Raw genomic sequence first — 18,006 nt, 5'->3', positions numbered from 1 at the left:
TTTACAAAGCTATTACAGAAGCAGCATAAAGACGACTTCAGCTCAGGGTGAAGGGAAACAAGCACAAATTTTTGATTCAGATTTTCTCTCCTCTTAACTCACAAGCAGAGCTCTGAGATAGATTACAATAATGACAAAAATATGTAATATGCTCTACACAAAAAAATATGCTGCTGAGAAGCTGATGGAGCAAAACTGACAGAACAGGTTCAGAAACCTCCTAGATTTAAAAAAAAAAAACTTAATTTGAAGTTTTAAATGAGGTTCTAGGCTTCTGAACACTTTTGCAATAGGCATGGCGAAATAAAGCAAACTTACAAACATTGGTACAGAACAAGGCCTGGACTGCAGGACAACAAAAGCCACAAAGGGAACATGAAACAACGGGACGCTTTCACAGCCTCTCGTCCATCCTACTCTGAATTCCCGCAGTGTGACTACCCGGCAGCCCGGGGCACAAAAGGGCAAGTGTCTCCCCGCCGCTCAAAGCGACATCTCAGCACTCTCGCCTCCAACAGGCCCAAATATGACAGCCTACGGGCTCCAGCTGCCACCCGAGGGCCCGTTCAATCCGCCTCTGTCTCTGAAACTGGCCCTGTGTCTGGCAGCACTTAGCCTCTCTCGCCTGTGGGCTGACGGGGAAAGAGAGACAGAAAGGGGAAAAAAAAAAAAAAAAAAGCAACTGATGCCCACTTCAGAGGCGCTATTATGAAGCGCAGCTCGTCGCTCTAGGGGTTTTCAAGAGCTGAGAGACTTCAGCGGGCGAACTGCGAGGAAAGAAGAGTCTGATTGCGTAAGCGGGAGGGAACGAGGTTCTCCGTGGAAATGTCCATCTGAAGGAATTGGGTGCAATTATGTGAACAGAATGAGAGGGCCGCAGTCGTAAAAAGCCACGGAGAATGCTAATTTAGACGTCTCTGAAAGAGAAGTGACGCAGCTTAACGATGGCTTTCACACTGATGCTCACAGTGTCAGACAGACAGGAAGACCACTGACAATAAGGACCTGATGGAAAATCAAGTTAGAGGAGCACTGCTTCAATATAGTTTGTACTGAAGAAAAAGTAAAAAGTAGCTATCCAAGAAATGACTCAAGTAAGAGTAAAAAAAGTATTAAACACCGTTTAATATTTAAAAATTACATCATCAGACGGACCAAAATATATGTGGAAATTTTTGTATTTTACTTATTTAAGGATTTATAATTATTTAAATTAGAGCGACGCATATGAATCAGCATGTCAGCAGAAGGCATCAAAGTAAAACTGCCAGCGTTAGCACAAAAGCTACAACAAGAAGAAGCAACATTAAGTTATAATAAAGATAAGATGCCCCAACAGAAAGTTCAAAATGAACGTAATAATTACAAACCAACAAAATCATAAGAAAGTGTTTTCCAAATCCATTTCTTTCAATATAAAATGTATGAAACTTTGAGATGACATCAAAGTTGGTGGTTGTGAGGGGCAAAGGTCAACGCACCGGGACCCTGCGTCGCCGTGTCCAAACCTACAAAACTTTAACCAAAACAGCAGATCAGAAGTGTTTCTGTTTCTGGGGAACTTTTTAGTTTCTTCTTCATTCAGTGAAGTTACTCACAGTGAGTCTCAAGTAAGAGTAAAACAAGATTGTAAAACAAGAAATTTTACTCGAGTAAGAGCAGCGATACGGAAGTAAAAAGTACAACATAGTGAAAGGACTCCTAAAAGTACACGTTTTCCAGAAAGTTACTCAAGTATACATGAGTAAATTTATATACAGTTTCTACTCTGGTAGTGATTTTTCCTTCTATTTCTTCATTTCTCCTCAAAGACAGACCAGAGATCTCATTAGCGCCTGGTTCTAACGTCTAAAACTGGTCTGAGGTCACTGGTCCTCAACCCAGAAACCATTAAGGTTGATTAAGATCCCCCCGCCCCCAACGCCCGCCCTCACTTATTGGCAGATGATTATGAAGCGTCCTCAGCGAGTGGCGGCACGTGTCCCAGCGTGACTCTGGGAAACGTGAGATCTGTGCAGAAGCAGCACATCGTTAAGCCTCCCGCCCCAAACCGGGCCTGGGAGACCGCCGCACCGCAGCGAGCGGCTTTAACGGAGCGATAAGATGGCACCAGGCGAGCAGCGCGCTTCCACATGACTCACACAAGTCTGACGGAGCGGCAAACAGTGGCTCTTAATAATTTTGCCTAAAAATAATAAATAAATATTTCTAAATGCACTTATAACAACAAAAAGTAGATTTGGGCAGTTTTTCAATGGGAATATTTGCAATGAACAGAATAAAACGTACCAAAAAAAGTACCAGTGATTTTTTTTTTTTTTAGATATACAAGTTAATAAATTGGAACATTATTGAAAAGCTCATTTATGTCAGTAACTAAGTGAAAAACAGGGCTGAACAATATGGCTGAAAAACGTATCGCGATATCAGCATTTCATATTAGTCGATATTGATGATAATTGATTTTTTTGTTTGTTTGTTTTAAATATCTGGAATACTGTTTTAAATATCTGGAATCTGGAAACAAATGGATTTATATGTTTAGGCAGTTTTGAGGCACAGTGGTGAAACATGAAACTGCTGCTGCGCCAGTTACTCATTAGGTTGTTGCCAGGTAACCAAAGGACGAGTTAGTTGATGCTTAGCTTAGCCAGGGTGAGAGAGGTTGAGCGGCTAATTCGTTTCCTCTGCCTACATTCCCCAGGATGCTCTGCGGTTCAGGATCAAAGTTCAGTGAAATTATTGAATATTCTCCCAGAAAAATTGTTTAATGATATTGATCACGTGTGTATCGCGATATGTATCGTTATCGATTTATTGTAAAGCCCTTCTTAAAGCATTATATAGATTAATTCAACACTATCAGTTTCTAAGCCTTTCTTTTCGTTAATGATGATGATTTTCTGCTTACAATGAATAAAAACGTTACAATTTAGATTTTGATATTACATCAGACCAACAACACACATCTTGAATACAGAAACGAAGGCTTAATGAAAAGTATGTTCATTACCTGCTGACAGGTTTCTGTTTATAAAAAGCTACTTTTAGTCTCATCAGAAAAAACAACAATTTTAGGTTGTATTTCACAACCTGAAACTAAAACATAAAATGGTGGTTGTTTCACAAAACGACATATTTCTTACAGTAGCTATTCATCCGAAATATATTATAAGTTGTCTTTTTCTTTTTTTTTAAAGGTCAAGCAACACTTGCGACTCTAAACGAGCGTAATTTAGGTGGACTGAGAGCGAAGTTGGCTCTTGGAGTTGTAAAGGTTGCAGTTGCTCTACAACATTTGCGAAGCGGCAGCAAACGTCCCATCAGTTTGGATATTAATACCAATCTGGACAAGGTTTCTGGAAACAGATGAAAAAGCACACTGAGCCCTCATTTTTCATGCCTGCAGGTATTTTTAACACTTTTTGTTTCATTACAAGCCATAATCATTAAACTGAAAGCTGGCTGATCCAAATTAATGGGACTTTACTAAATGTCAGAGAAAAGAGGATTTCATTACCGAAGAACTGACATGTTCGTGCAAATCCTGTTCCAGACACTCCGGCGGTGCGGCGCAGATGTTTTGATACCACTTGAAACTGTTTTTTCATAAACTTAGAGGGATTTTTTTGTTTGTGTGATAAGTCGACTTGCAGCATAAATCTGACATAGTAAAAAACAATAAACGAAAAGTTACAATTTTCTTTCATAAAATAGATCTAGCTGTATCAGACTGGATGAAAGTATCAAATGTTGCACTCGAGCAGCTTTACAATTTCTAGCTTTTTGGTGTTGGATTATCACGTAACAAAGGGGTGTCCAAAGTGTGGCCCAGGGGCCATTTGTGGCCTTTGAAATGACTTTGATCGGCCCCGACGACCACAAGTCAAGAAGGGAAAAAGACAAAAGAAAACAAAACGATGGTCCCAAAAATGTGGAAATTGTCTGTTTTTTCTTGTAATAAGATAAGCAGTAGGAAGGCTTTGTTCTGTTTTTTATCTTTAAGGATTTATATTTCATTTAAAAATGTGTTCATTTTTGAGACAAATCAAAATAAACTCATTTTTGTAAGCCACCAAATGAATGAATTTTGACATAACACTTCAGTAAACGATGAAAGTTTGAGGTCGCAGTGCAAAGTTTTTATTCATCCTATCTTTGTTCACCTATTTGTTTCCTTTTCTGTTTTCTGTGCAACACAGATGGAAAACTATCTCATCAGCTGTTCCAACAACACAATCAAACCCCGTCGAACCTTTTAATTTTTGAAGCAACTCTTCAGCAAATAAATACGGCACCAAGAATGCCGTCCCTGTTCTGAGTCGCTTCCAGAAAAAATGATTTAGGATAAAATACAAAATGTTCACAACATTGCGCCACGTTTGAATAAATCACATTAAAATGTCAAACTGCAGCAGCAGCAGCAGTTGTGTTCCCACCAATTTACAGGCTGTAAAATCGTTTGCTGCACTGCACTAAGGAGCTCGTCGTTCATCATCGTACAGAAGGATTCAAAACTTCCCACGTTTTCTCATATTGCAAAAATAAGGAACACGACACGTGTCGTTTACCTTTAGGCGCTTCTGATCCGAGAAGCTACCAAGACGGACAACCAACATGTGGGAGAAGGCGCTCTGGTCACATGAGACCAAACTTAAACTTTACATGCAAAACACTTGTGTGGTGGAAAACAAACACTCCACATCACCCCGAACAGATGAACAGAGACAGATGCCACAATGAAACACGGCGTCCCGTCCGTTCAGGACGTTGTGAAGTTCTTTGGGGGGGATTGTTGCAGCCTAAAATGGCACTTTTTTCAAAAAGTTGAGACTTTTCTGATGGTTTACTTTTCCCATAAAAAAACATCCCCCAAAAGGACTGGATTTATAACTCAAGTCGCTTCTTGAAACAGCAAACTTAATACAAATAAAACCATGTCCCGCGGAGTCATCAAAGTGCGAAATAAGAACTCCATATTGGTCATTAAAGTCAACTTGAACTGTTTACGCAGTAGAAACAAAACCTACAGAACATCTCAAAATGTTTTTTCCAAAAACAAACCAACAAAAAGAAAAAAAGAAAGGCAAGTGCAATTGTTGCCTTTCTGGAAGATGACATCTTATCATCTTCCAGGTTCGGCTTTCAAGAAACAAAGAGAAACCTTAAGTTAAATCAGAAGGAGGCTAAGATTGGTCAAAATTCAGCCGAGTTGCAGTGATTGGTCAGAAAAGAAGGAAATACAAACAAACAAAAACAAAACAAAAACAAAAACAAAAAAACGTTAAGGTGATTGGTCAGATTTGGTCCAAAGTTGCGATGACTGGTGAAAACTGCAAGTTTGTACAAAGTGAATTTGCAAAAATATAATAATAATAATAATAATAATAATAATAATAATAATAAATCAAACTCACAATGCTTTCAAAGAGACTCAAAGACTTTACAACGGGGGAAAAAATTATACAGTTGCAATCGCAACACGCCAACAAAGATGAAGATGAACAAAGTTAAAGACAGGATTTACAAGTGTACTGATCCTACAAATAGCCATGGTCAGAACGTGTGTTAGAATGGCCCAGTCAAAGTAAAGATGTCGGATACAATCAAGAATCTGTGACAAGACATGAGACCTGATGTCAATATATGCTCCTCATCCAGTCTGACTGAACGTGAGCTACTTTATGAAGAAGAATGAGGTGAAAGGTCAAAATGGAGGAGTAAAAAGACTCGAAGCCGATGGTTTAACAAAGCGTTCCCTCAGGGGGGGCTGCGTTAAAAAAAGAACAATTAATAAATTACTATCACTCACTGTTTTGTGTCGCTCTAGTGCAGGAGCGTCGAACTCATTTCCATCAAAAATCTGAATGTTCTTAAAGGGCCGGCTGTGCCCGGATGTATTGAAGGAACCAAACAAATACCTCCAAGAGTTTGAGATTGTTTTAGTGGTTTTTCTGCAGTCAAAATGACAGATTTTGTGGTGCCAACTTAGAAATGTTTGTAAGGAATCTTTGTGATATTTGTGCTAGTGTATGATGTTAAATGTGACTTTTTATTATGGACTTGACATCAAGAAAGGCTGAGGCAACAGTCACTTAAGCTCCATGTTTCAGACTGATCTTGAGAAAACTTGCAGTAAAATCAGAAAAAAATGTGGAGATTTGTTCATTTCGTGTGAATTTTGCACATTTGTGGAAAAACTGGAGGGACTTATTGGTGTAATTTGGAGTCTAGAGGGCCACGTGAAAAGCTGCGGTGGGAAAAATGTGGCACCCCGGGCCTTGAGTTTGACACCTGCGCTCTAGTGCCTAGAAACTGAAAACAGCCATAAGCGTCACCCTGACACGATCCAAACTGAACAGTTTTGCAGGAAAAGACCTTAAACACCAGTGAAGCCAGTTTGACTGAGGATCAAAGTGTTGTTGTGCCACTGGGTCAACAAGCTGGGATCCTGTTGTCTGCACTCTGACAGACAGAACTCAATACGAGGCCGCAGCCTTTTGGGAAAAGACAACGACAGGGACAACTTCTCACTGTTTGCTGCCTAACAGAAGCAGCCTGGTGGATGAAATGAGAGCGAGAGCCGACAGGTCTTTAAGTTACAGAGGCATTTCATCTGCTCATCCAGTCTGCTGAATAATATCACAGCCACGCTGTTCCTGGAAATGAATTGGTCTCGTTTCAGCCATTGAAGGCATTAAATTAAGAGGATAAAGGGGGGCTGGGGGGGAGGCAAGAAGAGGGAGTCATCACTTTAGAAAAAAATTAAATAATAATAATTTAAAAAAAACACCCAAATTCCCACATTAATTAAGGCTTCTTTTTTTTCTTAAGTCAGACAGAAGGAGGTCGTTCTGACCTTGACTAATAATGTTTTGACTCTGATTTTAAGGCTGTAGATGGAGTTTAATTATGTGAGTGTAAGGTTATTTAAAGCTATAACAAGCTCGTCAACGATCTAATGCAATAAACGCATCATTAGTTGAATTATTTATGTCCCATTCCAGGATTCAGATGGTTTCAACAGGCAAATCGAAAATATAAGATCAGAGAACATTGTTAATATGTTTACAAACTATAAACAAGTTACGATGCGGGTTACTTTGCTTTATGATGACAGAAAAGAACATGAATGAAAAGTTCTACTTGTATAGTAACCTAATTTTTCACAATGAACTTCTCAAGTATGTTGAGAAATATGATCAGAAGCACAACTTTGATCAAGAAAACAAAACTTGCCATTTTATTAGATATGCCCGATTTGAGAAGCAAATCACGGTGCGGCAGGTGAATCGATCATATCTGCTCATCATTTTACCGATTTCTCTTTTATCGCCTCAGTTTTGCTGTGACAACCCGCAGAAGCTTCTCTTAGCCATAGGTTTGAGCAGAAAGTTTTCATGCATGAATACATAAACAAAGATAATCGGAGAGCTGTTGTTTCCAGCACCTCAGCTGTGAATCTGTGACGAGATCTGAGGCATGCAGTAAAAACCGCAGGAGGTTAAAACAAGAAGACCATGTGGGAAGCATTTTGTTAACAACTGGTGCAACTACTTCATAACGAAAACATTCGGAGCTTTAATTTGGCATTTTGGTTCGTGTGAATGTAAACTGCATCAAAACTGGAGCAGTAAAACTCGCAGTAGTATGCATGATTTTCCAACAGGCTGACCATGACGCCTGCAGAATTCCCCACCTATGAATCCATACAGCTGCACTGTGGAGTTTTCTGCCACCGCACAGCGGGATTCACGCCTTTTCTCTGCACACGCCTCAGCTCGGTGCTGCAGACAGCTGAGGAGGGCCTGCATGGGCATCCAGTGGGCACGATGAGACAGCAGGGTCACTGCGGCTGCAGCGTTAGCGCGCTCACTAATGACACAGCCTGCGCTGCAAACAGGAGCTTTAAACTTTAAACACACACACACACACGGACACGAACAGACACATCAAGGACAGAACCGTGGCATGCATGCAGCGCCTTACCTCGGGATACAGTTCGGGGAAGATCCGTCTATCTCCCACGTTGCGAACAGGTTCATGGGCACCGGTCGGTTGAGAGCCCCGCTCCCGGGGAAACTCAGCCGGCCGCTCCTCTCCGCCATGGTTGTCGGCACGAGCGGATGGGACAGTCCTGACACCGAGCTGGTCGGTTGGTAAACAGCAGACCGGCGCGCTGGTCGTCTGTCTGCGTGTGTGTGTATGTGTGTGTGCGTGAAGTGATAATGTGTGTGTTTCCGCGAAGAAACTGTCGTCACGCGCTCACGTAAATAACGTGTGGTCGACGGACGCCGAACTCATTTCTCTGACGGAGCGGAGCCAGGCGGGTCGGCGGGGGGTCCTCTGTAGCCGGGGAGGGACTAAGGCGGCGGGATTGAGCAGCTCGACCGCTGAGCTTGTTGTGCCCGGCACGCTGTCCTGGGTATGACGGGTGGCTCGTGCGCAGCGGTGGTGGGAGAGGCTTAGCTCGAGACTGTCACCGCAATGTGAGGAAGAAAACCTGGTCTGCTGTCCCACACTTCAAAATAAATTGCCTGCTGGATGTTAAAACCGAACATATTTCATACAGAATTGCACTGTATGAAATGTGGATGACTAATAAAGTGGTGCTGACATTTTTAGAGGGATCTTTATAACTACACAGCCTAATAAATAGGAGTGCAAACAGCACTTGATTTGGGCAATATGGCTGGCTGCCCAGGGTGGCACAACTTAATGGGCGCCGCAAAGTGGAAATAACTTATCTTCTGTAGCTCAAAAGGTTATTTGTATGTTCAATTAGAGGAAATTGCTGTCTAATACTGTACAAAAAAGAGAGCAGCACAAGGGTCTCTTTCACTATATTTTATACATGTGATATGACAACCATATTGGAAAAAGGTTGGGGTTGTAGTGAAATCTCAAGCATTCGCACTCAAAACTCCAACATAAAATGGCTTCCAGGTCAGAAATAAAAATGTCAGAAACAGGCGAGAAATCCGGTGAGATTAATATCTAACCAAACAGGCGACAATATGCCTATGGATAGTTAAAGAAAGCTGGTAGTGTCAAACATTTGTTCATACCAGAAGCACTGCTCCAAGTAAGCAGAGCACTAAACACCTGTCATATACTTGTCTATAGGGAAATGCAGCGCTGGCTGGTAGTAAAAGCTCTCTGGATCAGAGGACAGGGTGGACTTAAAAGGAGTGATTCTGCTGAAAAATGTCCGTCCAGTACACCTTATTATTTTCTACTGTATTTTCCCCCAATTTGACTACCATATATGATAGAAGAGATGCAGAAATGGTCCCATTTGCCCCAACAGTGAATAGTAACCTCTACAGTGCAGTGGCAGTTTGTTGGTCCATCTTATTTCCACCTGCCATAAACAGTCATATTAACCTGCATATAATGAATAACTGCATCCACTGAATATCTACTGTAAATTATTAATTACTTCCCTCTACACTAAAGCTGAAAAACAAACACTAGAGATACAACTAAAATATGTAAGCAAACCACTTTTTAAAGAATAGTTATTTAGTTTACACCATTCATGATTTAAAGCAACTGTTTTGAGATAAAACTAATGTCCTGTATTGTCCTGGAAGAAGAGTTTTATCTTTTATGTCTTTATTTTTTCTGTTTACTTGGATCGGTTTTCATCAACCAAATCTCTTCATTTCAAAAACATTTCCTGCCTCAAATGACTTTGTGATGGTGTAAACAGAACAGCTCATTTGGAAAGCCGTCAAGGTTGCTCACTCATTTACGCAGGCGAGTGCTGCCACCCTGTGGTGATCATGATCATTGCAGTAAATTTGGGAAAATAAAAAGTAATCATTTTTGACCTTAAAATATTTAATTTTCGATCGTATATGTTCAGCTCTAACTACCTTTCAGGTTCTCATACATGGATATAATCCCTCTCAGGATTAGAATGTCTGGTCGGATTAGCTGTTACTATATTAATCCACAGATTATTGTCGTGGCTTGTCAACAATGGCCACTTAATGTACAATGATGAAGGACAAGAATAAATTTATGTAAGATCTCGCAAGAGGAGGATGTTTAGTTTTATTCTTAGGTGTGGAACATTTGAGTGGAGTTTCAGTGCGTCTTTCCAATATGAGTCAGAACATTTTGTTCCCACATTTAGAAATGACTTTTAGATCTAAATTTTCCTTCAGTAGATTATTCGCTGGCAGTGTTGGCATTACTTACCCAGTCTGGTTACTTTTCAGGTTATTTTCAATGACCGACTGAGCTTCCCTTCAGAGCGGCTAAAGCGATATTTATCTCAGATTTGCAATAAGAAAACACAAACATCTCCTGAGAAAAAAATATATAGAAACTTTACTTTTTTGTATTTTGTATCACCAGAGGTCATTTCCTAAAACATTAAAAGTCCTTGAATCAGTGATTGGCTGGGATAAATATAAATATTTATATTATAAATGTTTATATTTATAAAATAAATATGTTATATTTATATAATCTTCAGTGAGATTTTGTTTTTTGAATTAGGATATATTTTTGAGTGAAAATGTGACAATATGAAGCCAAAGACTTTTTTTTTAGTACACTGAAGTTTAATATTTTTATAACAAAGCAAAAAGAAAGTGAACTTAGTTTACATTTGTACTCCACAATAAGTGTTGGACAGAGGGATTGATAAATTTCACAGTTAATGAAAGACTTGAGTTGAAAATGCAAACATTGTGTGCATTTTGTTTAAACACACATAGTAAACAAAGAAAAATTACAATATATAGATTCATCAGCATCTAAATATGCAACATTTACAAGCAAACTTGTGTCAGACTCCCGATTCCCAGAAGAAAACGTAAAGACATCAGTGAAAACACTGACTAAAGTAAGACCCTTAGGAAAATTCAATTCCAGATAGCCACACAAAAAAAATCTAAATCCCTCAGCTGAACTGCTCTCATGTTCAAATATCAAATGACTGAATTTCAAACACGGATAGATGCCTCATCAGAAGAATGATCGACGTTTAAGACCAAATCTATACCTTTATATTCTCAACAGGGAATCGATGGTATTCCCACAAAGATTGGGAAATAAAAGTAAATCCAGTGAGTGACAGTAAGCAGATAATGGGTATCGCCACTCATATAAAGGGGTCAGAAGAATCAATTGTTTAAATTTTGTTTACAATAATTTCACTCAAGTCGAAGAAAATTGAAAACTAAAAAGCACTCAAAAAAAAAAAGCAAAATTTATACAAATGTTTTTTTTCCTCCCTTCAAAGAGACCCCACGTAAAGGTTCTTCTCTCCCCTTCAGTAAAAACAAACACGAGCCGCCAGGCGAGGCTCGTCAGGAAAACTACTCTGAATCCGTCCTATGACTTGCAGCTGCAACCATCTTAGTGTTTGCTGTCTGCTGAGGCGGAGCGGGAACGCGAGCGAGATCGGGAGCGGGATCTGGAGCGAGCCTTGCCGTTTTCAGCGGGAGCCGGAGAGCGGGACTTAGAGCGAGATTTGGAGCGGGATTTAGAGCGGGATTTAGAGCGAGACTTGGAGCGGGATTTGGAGCGAGACTTGGAGCGAGATTTGGACTTGGATGGGGAATTAGCCGCAGGCTTGCTCCCTCCAGACGTCTTCTTCTCTGGGGTGCGGCTGGGAGATCTGGAGCGGCTCCTGGAGCGGCTGCGGCTGCGGCTCTGGCTCCTGGAACGGCTCCTGGAGCGGCTTCTGGATCTGCTCCTGGAGCGGCTTCTGGAGCGAGAGTAGCTGCGAGAACGGCTCCTGTTGGTGGAACGGAAACGACAATGATTATGTAACGACGGCCACATTTTCACCTTAGAATTAAAAAAAAAAAAAAAAGGTGTCTCACCTCCTGCTGTCCTCAAACATCTTCAGCTTGCGCCCATTCAGCTCTGTTCCATCAAGTTTGGAGATGGCGTTCTTCATATCGTAACGAGATGCAAACTCAACCACCCTGCATTCAAACCAATAGTGAGTCATACATAGTTTAGACATAATAACAACAACAACAAAAAAAGTGAAACAACTTAACTCACCCTTCATTTTTAGTGGGTCTGTGTGCGTCCACAAAGGTAACTTCACCTGCCTTTCTCATCAGGTCTTTAAGGTCCTATTTCAAGAGTACAACACTGACTTAGTAAGGGAATTAGACACGAAGCGTCACAGAGAGCCTTCTCGAACCTGGAACTTAAGAAATTACCAAAAAATAAAAACATCAAACAGAAACATGAGTAACCCATTTCTAAACACATCTGTATCAGATCCTATTCTAGAGGGCGTGTAAACAAGAGAGCCATAAAAATCATCTCAGGACAGGTTTTGCCCTTTTCTGCTACAGAAACTAAAATTTACTGCTTTCAACTTGTTAATTTAAAGACCACATTAAGCCTTACAGTGAAACACTTTACAGAAAACAGGCAAAACTTTTGAGGAATTTGTAAGTCAAATTTGTGTAGAAGTTTGTGGGATAAACAGATTGTGTATGGAATTTAAGATAAAAATGTCTAATTTCTTTTACTTTTCTTTTTTTTTTTTAAGTAAAAGTTGGGACTTTTTTTTTACATTTACCAAATGACTTTAAAAAAGGGGGTCAACTGTTTACAAGATTCCCTTTCGAGACTAAATCTCCACCCTTCTACCTCCCGCTATCAAAAAGAATAATAATAATAAAAAACCCAATCACATGAGTTTTATGCTACTTACCGCTCCAAACCAAGGTAGATAATACCATAGAGCCACTTGTCCAAATAGCAAATGGGAACCAATGCAGTGTTAAGCCCTTGAGAAACGCCCTCGAGAAATGCTCTCAGCCTTGCATCAGCATCCGGCCTCCTCAAGTAAGGAACCACCAGAGAGAAAGTAGGGGGGTGTGATGTGTGCCCGACTCAACACCCCCCCAGCTCCACCAGCCACAGAAAGAGCCCCAACAGAGACTGTGGGAGGCCGTGGATTTGAGGGGGGCGTGGGGGTTCCTGCAGCCGGGAACGCCAGCCCACAGAACCTCCAGACTGTGGCTACGGCCCTCCTAAGGCTACCGTATCCTGCGCTAGACCACTTTCACCGCTACGGGGGACCAGCCAAGACTTTAGACCGGCAGCAACTGCGTGTAAGGAAAGGCACCAGATGGACACTATTCAGAAAAAAAACAACCAGCAGAGGGCGCTACATACTTCTGACCCCCCAAGTGGAGGATGTCTAGTTACCTCTGATATACAAAACAGGAAACCATACCACAGGAGCTGCTTATTAAAAATGATATATTTTTTTTTTTTGTAAAATACTAAAACAAAAGTAATATGATTTTTGGAGAAAATGTGATCTAGTAAATGATACACTAAAAAGAAAAAAAAAAAAAGAAAGAAAAAAAGAAAAACATTTGCCAATTTAACAGAAATGTGTAGATGTTTAACAGAATACTTATATAATAGCCAAATAAGAAACTGTTACTTTACTATTAAATCACGTGAGAAGATGTCATAATAAATTGAGGTAAATGTAATTGTGTGATCTCATACCTGCCAGCTGACCCGGGATGACAGGTTCTCCACAATTAGCCTGTGATCAGTTCGCATTGGAGGGCCATATCTGCAGAGAAATGTTGAAAACTGAATTTAGAACTAAAAACACACACACTTCTATGTCAAACAGCAGCCTTCTTGGTTTTCAGCACAATTTTCTGTTCAATTCATTCATTCACTTCTCTGTGTGTGTGTTTTATGTCTATCTAAGAACTGTGTCAATATTTGCACTGGTGTCAGATGTGGAAAAACAGGCTGTCGTTTACAACCTATTCCAGTCCATAAAGCCAAAAGGCTTTGAATGTGCCACATTTTTAAGCAAGCTGGTCTGGAAAATATACATTTGCTCGGTTTTACAGTCCTGCACTTAATTATGATTTTAGAAACTGATTAATCGATTAAAAAGAATTGGCACTTTCTGCGGATTTATCTTTTAAATTCTTAAGCATTTTTTGCACAATATTTAAAAAAATATACTTTAAAAGATGCATATTAACAATTCAATTCCTTTTTTATTTAGAAAATAAACATTTTATTTAAATAAGAAAATAAACATTTTGTTCCCTAAGATGCAACAACAGAATTCCTTTGGTGAATTATATACACAATGCACAGTCCAGTTAAAGATTAATCAAACTAATATTTCAATAATCAATTCATCACGATTAATATTTTCAGTCATACACGAGTGACTTATTTTTAGAGGCCAGATCATACGGTCTGGTTTGAAATGGTGGTTTGAACTGAGATAGAAAACGATCATCTTTGACTTTTATGAAACAAAATGGCGACCCCAGTCTCATCTACCTGGCTCTGGTATTGCGGGATTGGCGATAGCCGCCGCCGCCGCCGCCGCCACCACCGCCGCCGCCGCCAAAACGTCCCATTCCCGGGGCACCGCCTCCTCGACCTCTCCTGGAGCGGGCGTGCTCAATGGTGACCCTGAGGAAGAACGTGTAAACAACGGATTAAAGCGGAAGGCCACGCAAGCGTATAAAAAAAAAAAAAGAGGGAAAAACCTGCTGACTCATGGAGCAGATAACTTTAACTGCTTGGCAGCTGCTCAGATGACCCTGCGCTAGTAAACAGGTGGCAAAACAGGGAAATCCTTTACCGAGAAAACCGTTTACCTTTCACTGCACAATTCTTTCCCGTTCAGCTCATACACGGCGTCGTCGGCGTCTCTGTGGTCATCAAATTCCTGACAAGAACGGGAGAGCATTATTTCCCTTAAGCTGAAGAGTAAACCAGAGCAAAATCAAAATGTACCGAAAGGACGTGTCACACTGACCACAAATCCAAATCCGTTTTTCAAGTTGATCTCTCTTATGTGTCCATATCCCTTGAAAAACTTCTCCACGTCCCTCTCTCTCGCATGTGTGCTCAAGTGGCCGATGAAGACGCGACTGCTGCTGCTCATGTTGCTCCTTGCTGCAAAGAGATAAGCAAATTGTCAAACAAGGGAAAACGGCGAGATAATACAATCTTTTACGTGTGGAAAATATAACAAGAACTTCTTGTTATTGTTGTGTCTTACACTGACTGTAGATACCGTTTACCCCTTTTCCAGGAACATAAATTAATCATCATCTTGGTGAAAGAACTCCCAAGCAAACAACAAGTTATTTCCTCCTTTGAGTCTCCTCCCACACAGCTTAGAAGTTAAAGTGGTAGCACACATCTCTCTTCATACGGCATTGTTGTTTTAAAATTCAAAAGACAAACAATAAAGCCAAAACTACAAGTGGAATACTACAAATCAAAATTGTGCTTTGATCCAACTGTGGTTAATTTGATCATCCCAATTATTTTATGCAAATTTATTAGACAATACAAAAAAAGTACCAATTGAAAAGTAAATCTTTCCTCCACGGTATTTTACTCACATAAATATCGCAATATTTACATATCTTTGATATTTAATTTCCCTTTGGGATCAATAAAGTATGTTTGAGTTTAATTTTAAAGTAAAACATAACTACGTTCTGAATAATTGTTTTTCAGCTTTAATCAGGTTTATTTAAAGCTTCTGAGTCAAAAACCATGAAAACCGTTCAAGGAGTCCTCGTGTTGGTCAAAACCGTTTCACTTCTGAGCGACTAACCGGTTTAAAAATAAAATTTAACACTTACTGCAAGTCAAAACGTAAAGAAAGTAGCGCAGATATAAACATTATTTTGTTGGTTCCGCTAATATAAAAGTAAAATAGAAGTGTAAACAATTTTACCCATTTATGGTAAAGGATCGCACAGAAGGATTTCGGGCCTGCACCAGCCGTCAGACCTTCGCAAACACTGCAAAAAACCCTGTTACTGCGCAATGCGTTAATAAATTTACTGTCGCCTAAAAAACTAAACGTAACAGGTAAAAAAAAATTATGTACAGTATGCTTCAACGCTTCCGTTTTTTTAGAACTAATTTATCTTAGGTTTTCTAGCAAAAATTGCTCTTCGCTTTCTTTTTTTAACTCGCCTCGAGGTCGCTTTCAGTTAGCCGAGGAGAGCTAACGTTAGACACGAAAACAGTCGCTGTTGACAGTAGAAATAACGTTACAGCGACCTCGTTAAACACATGAAAATATGTTGAAATCAATTAACGTAATATTTCAGGCATGCTTACCTATTTTTCTTGCCGAGAAAAATTGAAGTGTTGCTTACGTTGCAGGTTGTTAACCGAATGTAGGTCACCCAGAAAAACTGGATCAAAATGGCGAATGAGTCCGCAGAGGAGGAAAGACCATGGGTTGCCTTTAGGTTGCCAGGTTTCTGGTAAATGCACTTTCGAGCACCTCTAGTTGAGAACCTTTGCACTATGGTTTACCGTTGTAACATAATCGGCGATAGTATTTCAGAAAGAACAGAAAAACAGATTAACAGAACAAAAACAAACAAACAAGAATGTTATGTGGATGCCAGAAAGAAAATAAATAACCGCAACTAAGCTTTCTGAATAAAGAGGGATGTAAACTACTACTTGGCAACCCATCTGGGCGTATTCTGTGAAACATGTTGTTCTTGTCCTGGTTTATAAATATATAGAAACATAAATTAATAAATACATTTTATATATAGCTATACGCCGCATTTTAATAGTAAATAGAATATAATAATATAATAAGAAACTAGATTATAAGAAAGCTATTATTACTGGTCTTCGGGACATAAAATAGGACTAATTTACATCAATTACTTTATTAATAATAATCTAAAACGCAAATAAATAAATAAATAGGCATTTTTTAAAAACAGCGTGGTGGCCAAAAATACACTATATTACAAAATGGATAATGTAAGGAGAGACAAAAATGACTTAATAGAATTTGTTACATACATACAAAAATATGATTCTTAATGAGCAACTCCATGCTTACTTATACTGTGTGATCTAAAACAAACGTCTTTAATTAACTAATGATTTTTGAATAGAGATGCTCCATACAATGGTCAGCCATGAAAGAAGGTTGCATATGGTTGCATATGAAATGTGTCTATGTAGTTAAAATATATTACTTGCTTTAACATATCTGCTAATCCAATGTTTGCAATGTCTTATTTGACAAAAATAAAGACAAGATCTAGTTGCAATCAATCTCTTTATTCTAGAATTACCATCATTTTGGGGATTTATGGAGTTAGGAGAAGGAAATACAATTTTTTGATAGACACAATCAAATAAAATAATAATGATAAAAATAAAACTCCAACACCTCTCTGGCCTGCTGTGTCGAAAGAGATTCCAGGATTTAATACTGAACCACTGTACAATTTCACACACAAAAAAAAAATAATATATTGAAGGTTGCAACACAATAAACTGGTGGGGGGGAAAAAAGAAATAAGACAAAAGCATTTCCGTAAAAACGAGGATACAGCTTACTCAGCAGCACGAAGAAGTTCAATGATTGATCTGCACTTTTAAGCCCGTTCCCTGTGGGATTCAGTCAGTCGTACTAGAAACCATGTGATTTCCTTCCTGAGAGAGGGGCGATCGTTCAGCGACGCAGCACAACAAAACAGCACGGCCAGGAAAAGTGATTCAGATCATGCAATCTTACGCCGACGAGGACAAAACCGACGCAAGCCGGATGCAGAACACCGCAGTCGTTTATGTTCGTCTGCTCTCATGCCTTAGAGGCCAATTATGATTGGAATGATGAAACACGTGACCGTTTATTCTCTTCCCATCTTTCTGCCGTTCATGCGACAGAAAAATAAACTTTACGGAAATTTTCTGTAAATACACGAGATCGCGATCATGGCGACGAGGGATCGATGCCACTACTACGTCTGCAGATACCGGGAAGAGTAGGAGGCCGACACAGGAATCATATTGAATTAAGACACGTCATGTCAAGTGAGAAAAATGAATCATGTTAAACATGCTCAGTTTAAATTAGGTGTGATATTTCAAGAAACTAGGGGAGAGAAAAAGTACACACAAGAAGCAAAATTGTGAAAAATGTGTAAAATGGTGACTAACTTACCTAAAAAC

At 39.6% G+C, this 18,006-nt stretch overlaps 2 protein-coding genes across 7 annotated transcripts in view; both read right to left on the bottom strand.

Moving 5' to 3' along the window:
* pacs2 (phosphofurin acidic cluster sorting protein 2) overlaps positions 1-8,228 on the bottom strand; it is a 69,986-nt gene extending 61,758 nt beyond the window's left edge. For all 4 annotated transcript variants that reach the window (XM_015041590.1, XM_015041591.1, XM_015041593.1 and 1 more), the window contains exon 1: positions 7,990-8,228. In XM_015041590.1, the coding sequence (XP_014897076.1) occupies positions 7,990-8,108 (119 nt within the window). In that variant the 5' untranslated portion in view covers positions 8,109-8,228. The remainder of the gene's footprint in view (positions 1-7,989) is intronic.
* A 2,337-nt stretch (positions 8,229-10,565) lies between these two features.
* On the bottom strand, positions 10,566-16,300 carry srsf5a (serine and arginine rich splicing factor 5a). Of its 3 annotated transcripts, XM_015041600.1 has the most exons (9): positions 16,135-16,247; positions 14,807-14,946; positions 14,646-14,716; positions 14,323-14,457; positions 13,513-13,582; positions 12,034-12,107; positions 11,847-11,951; positions 11,528-11,758; positions 10,566-11,479 (listed from the first exon to the last, which is right to left on the bottom strand). In XM_015041600.1, the coding sequence occupies exons 2-9, from the start codon at positions 14,933-14,935 to the stop codon at positions 11,377-11,379; spliced, it is 918 nt and encodes a 305-aa protein (XP_014897086.1). In that variant the 5' UTR covers positions 14,936-14,946; positions 16,135-16,247; the 3' UTR covers positions 10,566-11,376. The 3 variants fall into 3 exon arrangements, with proteins under 3 accessions (XP_014897086.1, XP_014897087.1, XP_014897085.1); XM_015041601.1 differs by having other exon boundaries at positions 10,566-11,758; positions 16,173-16,300; XM_015041599.1 differs by having other exon boundaries at positions 10,566-11,758; positions 16,135-16,245.
* Between the last annotated feature and the right edge of the window lie 1,706 nt (positions 16,301-18,006).

The sequence above is a fragment of the Poecilia latipinna genome, unplaced genomic scaffold, assembly GCF_001443285.1.
Source record: "Poecilia latipinna isolate Pla-1442-1.1 unplaced genomic scaffold, P_latipinna-1.0 Scaffold559, whole genome shotgun sequence".
Taxonomy (NCBI): Eukaryota; Metazoa; Chordata; class Actinopteri; order Cyprinodontiformes; family Poeciliidae; genus Poecilia; species Poecilia latipinna.
Note: the sequence above shows the minus strand (reverse complement) of the source record. Positions and strands in the feature narration are given on the sequence as shown.